This window comes from Trachypithecus francoisi, unplaced genomic scaffold, assembly GCF_009764315.1.
Source record: "Trachypithecus francoisi isolate TF-2019V2 unplaced genomic scaffold, Tfra_2.0 Lachesis_group3, whole genome shotgun sequence".
In the NCBI taxonomy this organism is placed as follows: Eukaryota; Metazoa; Chordata; class Mammalia; order Primates; family Cercopithecidae; genus Trachypithecus; species Trachypithecus francoisi.
This window is the reverse complement of record NW_022681468.1, coordinates 60,424,311-60,431,869: the sequence shown is the minus strand read 5'-3', so window position 1 is coordinate 60,431,869 and position 7,559 is coordinate 60,424,311. Positions and strand designations below refer to the sequence as shown.

Genomic DNA, 7,559 nt, shown 5'->3' with positions numbered 1-7,559 from the left:
CATGCCTGGCTAATTTTTGTATTTTTAGTAGAGACGGGGTTTCACCATGTTGGCCAGGCTGGTCTCAAACTACTGACCTCAGGTTATCCGCCCGCATCAGCCTCCCAAAGTGCTAGGATTACAGACATGAGTCACTGCACCAGGCCTGGCCTAAGACAGGTTTTCACTGTAACCTGCTAATGAGGATGTAAAGGTGTGGCTACTCTATGGCTACTACCTATCTATGCATAAAACCCTAAGAGATGAGCATGACAAAGTTAGCTTGGTTCAGTTCACAATTATCATATGACATATACAAAGTAGATTCTTCATTTTTATTTTAAACATTTTACATTAAATGAAATTTAACCATAATAATTACAGAACATTACCACAATAATATACACAAATAACCTTTAAAATAAAAAAAAAGAATACAGTTCTCAACTAGTTAAATGACACTTTAGTATGTAAACATAAATAAAATAAAACCCTGATGCTAAAAAGTTACATGTTCAGAGGTAAAATACATATACAAAAACATTTAAACTACCACAACTAGATCACATTCTTTGCAAGAAGAGTACAAATATTAGTACTCTACAGCTACAAAATTTCAGAATCCTGTTAAAATCAAAACTGTTGCTGGTTTATAATACACAGCACAATTCATAAGGCAAAAATATAGGCATTATCATCCAGTTCTTTAATTTCACTTGTATTTTAAGGCAAACTTGGAACTTTTTGCTTAGTATTTAAAAATAAATGGGACTTACACATGGTAACTTGACAAAATTAACAATAAATTATCTCTAGTTAAAGATGTATAATATAAAAGACATATGGATAACCATTTTTCTCTCTGCAGAGATGTAAACTGGATTTTTATTTGACTCCATATTCACACCAGTAGGAAAATTTGTAAACCTATTGTATTAAAAATGTATTGTATTCCTCACTCTTTTCAAATGTGTATTAACACCAAATCAATGTACTGTAAGAGAAAATCCAGTGCATATCCAGCCATAGAATAACTGTTATCTAATTAAATCATGTCTAATTAAAGTGCTGTTTACAAAGGGAAAAAAGGTTAAGAAGTAGAACTGGATGTTAACTCGACATGTGACATCTTATAATTCCTTAACTTTTAGACTACAGAGGTTATGAGGTTATCACAAGTTTACTGAACTTTAAGCAGTAAGTGTTTATTGTAGAATCTGATTTTCCTGAAAATGAGCACTTAGGTGACAATACTAGGAATCCAACACCAAAACTGAAAATAAACACGACATGTACATATATTTCTCTCAAAGTCAGCCAGAGCCTTGATACTACAGGAAATATATATATTTAAAATGTCTATAGTTTTCTTGCTAGAAAATACATTATCCAATTCTAGGAGATTTGGAGTTCTATAAATAATTAGGTTTTTAAATATTTCTTTTTCATGCCAATAAAACCTAATTGGACACTAAGGAATTGCTTATGCATAAACTAGGTCTCTAATTACTTCTTATGATGTCAGAGATAAGGAATTAGATTCATCCTTCACCAAAATGGTTATTAGGGTCTCTCCCACTATATTTTACTCTCTTGGGTGAAAAAGAGTCTATCTTATCTCTCTAGCTCCCACAGCATCTAACAGAATATCTCATACATACAGTAAACCCTCCGTATTGTCAGATTATCAAAATAAAATTTCAAAACCTAATGCCATTTTCCTATCACTTGATACCACTTCCTATAGTTTAATATTCACTCATATTTAAAACAATAACAGCAATAACATAGAATTTGTAAATATCCTTGGAGCTACATTAAAAGTCACTTACATTCTATTACAACATCCATGATTATTGAATAGCCAAAGGTGCCTAACAGATTAAGTCGTTATAATTATAGAAGGCAAGTATCTTGCAACCGATTGCATTAATTTCTATTTCCCAGTACTGCTCTTTTCCAAAATATTTCTGGGAAATGTTAAATAGCTTTTCTCTTCATGCCTGAATATGTATAATTATTTCTAATACTTTTAATCATGAGGATTTATAACCAAACATTTTGATCCTTTTTAACATTAGAAACATGTGGCTTTAAAGTCACAATTTGTCAGCAGAGTGTTCACAGTGAAACTTCTCACAAATTTGTAAAAGAAGGCGCTAATGTAAACATACTAGTTGTCAGGTCAGATTAGTAGCTCTGGTTGCTACGAATAGTACAGTAGGTTAAGCAATTCTAAAATAAATATACTTATAAATTTTGAACATTTTTCCTCTTCCCTTCACAGATTTCCATAATTTGTTCACTGGTGTATGGCTCCTACTACTGCCCAAGATATTTCACATTTAGTCTTCATCAAGATGAAATTTAGATTTTTCAAAAACAATGACCAGTATATGTTTTTGATCTATTTTACCAAATGATTATACACTAATTTGATAGTGGAGATGATACATGAGTAAAACGTTAAAATACAATGTATAGATGTGTTTATAATTAAAATCATTTTCTTTCTTTTTTTTGTATTTTTTGAGGCGGAGTTTCACTCTTGTTGCCCAGGCTGGAGTACTATGGTGCAAGCTTGGCTCACTACAACCCCTGCCTCCTGGGTTCAAGTGATTCTCCTGCCTCAGCCTCCCAAGTAGCTGGGGTTACAGGCACCTGCCACAAGGACCAGCTAATTTTTTTGTATTTTTAATAGAGACAGGGTTTCACCATGTTGGCCAGGCTGGTCTCGAACTCCTGATCTCAGGTGATACACCTGCCTCGGCTTCTCCAAGTGCTGAGATTACAGGCATGAGCCACCACACCCGTCCTAAAATCATTTTCCATAGTCTTTCAAATTCCCTTATCTTTTGGGAATAGGGGATTAAAAATAGTATAAGAGGATATATTTAATAATTTAATTGCTATAAACAAAGAAAACTGAATTGGGAATTTAAAACTAAATATGTGATGAATCTATTTTAAATTGCTGTTCTTTAAAGTCTGGGCCAACTACAATAGTGCACCTATTTCTATGCAATAGATTTATTCAAATCAATGAAAAAGTTATTGCTATATATTATTATGTTATTCAGACAAGCAACATAGAAAATACTCAGACTATCAATCATATTAGTTGCTCCTGTTGAGTTCTAAATTAGAAGAGACTAAAAATCACTTGCAAGGTTTTATAATCTGTGCAAATATTCATAAAGCATGATACTATGTTTATGATTAAAAATGATTTTACATAGTTTTGTAGTATATATTCAAATCCACAACTGGCAGTTTATGGAAGAACAAAGAACTGTAAATTGCCTGGCTATAGTATTCAAGAAATAAACATATATACTAACAAATGAACCTATGTTTTATCATTACAAATGGCTTCTTAACAATAGTCTAGAACATTATGGCACTTAAGAATATAATATCAATTTTTTTCTTAGGAAAAATTATACACTGGTCTTGAGGAGACTTTATAAGGAGATCGCAGACAGGTTTAAAAAAAAAATCAAGGAAAAGAAAATCAAATGACTACAGTTCCAAAATGCAAGTACCAACATCATAAAATGCAAGTGAATGTGTTTAAGACTAACAGACATTTACTAAAACATGCTAAAATCAAATAAGTTAACCACTTCCTTTAAATAAGCTGTCACTGGCTACAGCAAATAATTTCACTTTAAAAGATCATTTCTTTAATCAAAGTAGAACTCAACTTAGAACCATTACTCAAGTAAACATTGAGTTCCAGTTTTCCTCAATAACATTAAAATATTCAGTTACCTAAGAAATGTACAAAGTAATGCATAACTGCCTAGTGCTTTATATTTAATGCATATATTTCTGTTTTTAAGAAGGACATGTAATATCTAGCACAAGAAGAAAGAAGATCAAAAGTGTAACTTTCTTTAAATCACTATTCAGGAACCATGAAAAGCATAACAATGCTTGATGATTTTTGGATGTTAACATTAGTGTAATCACTAACATTTTTAATAAGCACAAATGAATCAAGCCATTAAAAATGCAAAAGACTATCAAAACATGTCATGCATATCTCATACTGAACATCCGATAGGACATCAGTTACAGCCTTGTTACAAATCCTACAGTTAGCACCATTTTTATATCTGAACACTTTGAAAAAGCAAAGATCTTAAAAAACTAAAATTATTATAAGGATATATGAAAAAAATTAATATGCACTAAGAATAGTACTAAACACTGCTCAAATATTTACATCAGCACTGGAAAGCCTGCTGTACTACTGAAGAAAAACTGAAACAACTGATATACTTAAACTCCTATCCATGCTAGCCATAGCACAGATAGGTAATTAAATTCATCCAACGTTAACCTGTCCATATACAAAAGGCATAAACAGTAAATATCTGACTTCCTAAAATAGGGCCCCAAATATCATGATGATAAAAGCAATTGTCTTAAAAATTTATCACATCCCTAGCCCTAAAACCATTTAGCAGGAAGAGTATTCATTATGGCATGTTATTTACAACCCTTACAAGTACCAAAATAAAAAGCAGCCCTTTATTTGTTTTAAAACAAATGAAAAATGTGAAGCATTTACGTCCAAGAAGCAGTATCAGCATTCTGTCCATTCATTCAATACACTCCAGCACCTAAAGCATCGCTCATCCTAGTAAATCATGGTATCAGGGAAGGAGAGCTAGAAATTAAAAAAAAAAAAAAAAAAAGCAGCAACGTTTTCTCTACACGTACACTTACGAACATAAAACTAGTATATCTCAGTCTTCGTGGAAAAAGTGCACAATTCAATTGACAGGGTCTTTACTTTTTTTTTTTTCCTCTTTTTTCTTTTTGATTATTGATTTACTGTGTAATCAAGAGCAACCAAAACTACTTGTCAATTAAAAGTACCCAACAAAACTTTGAATCTTCATGCCACTTCAAGTTAAAAAGAAAGCAATGCAGCTTGTGGGTTTCAGAAAACTGGGCCATCTGTTCATGCAGTACAAGTTTCACCACCATACTATTTCCGAGAGTTCACATTTGTCAAAGTGCAGTTAACCCAAAATTGCAGCGACAGTATATCATGCCAGCTGAATCCAGCCACATATCTGAGATAGGATCATATTTCTGCACTGTATTCAGATAGGAAGACCCTGAGTGACCACCGACGACATAAAGGTAGTTATCGATCACAGCAGCACCAACTCCTAAGAGAGGGTAGCAAAAAGAAGAAACATGTTAACCATGAAGTATACTTTTTCTCACTAAAAATAAATTTGTATTTTAATGTTTTATTAAAAGACATTTTAACAATCTATTATTAATTATATTATACAAGCAATATACACTAGTCATCCCCTTATCTGAGTTTTTGCTTTCCATGCTTTCAGTTACCTGCAGTCAACCATGACTAGAAAATAGGGAATACTGTACAGTAAGATATTTTGAGGGAGACCACATCCACGTAACTTTTATTACAATATATTGTAACAATTTTCTATTATTGTTGTCCCTAATCTCTCATTCTGCCTAATTTACAAACTAAACCTTATCATAGATATATATGTATAGGAAAAAACATTATATAAATAGGGTTTGGTACTATCTGAAGTTTCAGTCCACCAGGGTTCTTGGAACATATCTCCTGTGGGTATGGGTGCCTACTGGAGCAATATGTGCTTGATGGAAAAATAAAATCCTTAAAATAAAATAAGAGTTATTGAGGTGGGAGGATGGCTGGGGGCCAAAAGTTTGAGGCAGCAGTGAGCTATGACTGTACCACTGCATCCCTACCTGGCTCGACAAAGTAGGGCCCTGTCTAAAAACTAAACTAAAATAAAAGCAAGAGTTGAAGTCTTCCTTTACCTCTCCTCTCTAATTCTACTCTTCCTTCCCCTTCACTAAAGGAAAACAGAGTATATATCTTTCCATAGGTTTTTTTTTTCAAATTTCATTTCATTCTAGAAAAATCATTTTATGAGGTTTCCAAATACACTGAAATATTTAAAATATATTAAATGACATAATTTATGCTTCAAAAAATTCTACGTTAGATATTATCGTATATAGTTCTAAAAAGAAACAGTTTACCCCAATTTTTTAAGTTCTCATTATTTCTGTGGCTTTCCCTCTCAAGGATACGAAAGAAACAAATTATAGTAAACACTAAAATAGTTCATTTCAACTTGTCCTTTCAGTTTCTCTTGCATGTTTGTTTCAAGAGATTCTTTAATCATAAATATAGGTTGAACATCCAATACCCAAAAATATGAAATCCAAAGTGCTCCAACATCTGAAACTTTTTTTTTTTTGAGATAGAGTCTCACTCTGTCTCCCAAGCTAGAGTGCAGTGGCACGATCTCGGTTCAAGTGATTCTTATGCCTCAGCCTCCCAAGTAGCTGACACTATAGGCATGTGCCACCATGCCAGGCAAATTTTGTATTTTTAGTAGAGACGAGGTTTCACCATGTTGCCCAGGCTGGTCTTGAACTCCTGACCTCAAGCAATCCTCCCACCTCGGCCTCCCAAAGTGCTGGGATTACAGGCGTGAGCCACACTGTGCCTGGCCCAACATCTGAAACTTTTTGAGAACCATATGATACTCAAAGAAAGTGTTCACTTAAGCATTTCACACTTTAGGGTTTTTGAACTTGGCATGCTCAACCTGGTAAGCATAGTGCAAATATTCCAAAATCCCAAATCCAAAACCTGAAACACTTCTGGTCCTAAGCATTTTGGATAGGAAATATTCAACCTGTATGAGGAGTGCTCCCTAAAGCATTTCCATCAGTATCTTAAAACCTTTCCCTTAAAATGATGTGATGAGTTTGAGTTCAAAGAAAACAATTTCTCCCAAACCACAAGAGTGGATTTGTTTTTTTTCTATGAACTCTGAAATCCAACCTTTTTGATCAACTATACCCCTTGGGGAAGAAAGAACATTTGAAAGTGAACATACAGATTACTGATGTACAATAGAAAACAAAACAGAACAATCCAAGAGTTGTATATATGTAACATATGAAAAGATGACATTTGTTACATGGACAAAAAGAGCTTCTATAAATATACACTCCAGTATAAGCATTTCCCAAAATGTATTCAGCAAGTTTGAGAAACAATAATATGCACACTGGCATATAAAAGTCATAAGAAATCTATATACTTTTGTCTAGCTAATTGTCTTTCAAGTTTACCACATGCAATTTTTTTTTTTTTTTTTTCCTGGACAAGTAATATTCCTACTGCTATATTCCAAGGAACTATTATTGCAATTACATCATTATAGAAAACACTGCCTTATACGTTTGGAAATTAATAAATTTTCATTACCTGTTCTAGGTTCTTTCATTGGTCTACACACAGTCCACTGATTTTGATGAGGATCGTATCTTTCAATGCTGGACAAATGTGAGACTCCATTATGTCCACCCACCACAAAAATAAAGCCTAGCATGACACCCACGCCAAAGTGAATCCTTTTATCTGCCATGGATGCAACCATCTCCCAGGAGTCCTTACTTGGATCATAACGCTCCACACTGCAAATATTTAAAAAAACATTTAATTTACAGATCTTTTGTGTCATTCTTCCTGT

At 33.2% G+C, this 7,559-nt stretch overlaps 1 protein-coding gene across 5 annotated transcripts in view; it reads right to left on the bottom strand.

Moving 5' to 3' along the window:
* Positions 1 to 300: 300 nt before the first annotated feature.
* Positions 301 to 7,559, bottom strand: part of KLHL28 (kelch like family member 28) — a 57,000-nt gene continuing 49,741 nt past the window's right edge. For all 5 annotated transcript variants that reach the window (XM_033188159.1, XM_033188158.1, XM_033188161.1 and 2 more), the window contains exons 4-5: positions 7,295 to 7,503; positions 301 to 5,168 (exon numbers count right to left, since the gene is read on the bottom strand). In XM_033188159.1, the coding sequence (XP_033044050.1) occupies positions 5,005 to 5,168; positions 7,295 to 7,503 (373 nt within the window). In that variant the 3' untranslated portion in view covers positions 301 to 5,004. The remainder of the gene's footprint in view (positions 5,169 to 7,294; positions 7,504 to 7,559) is intronic.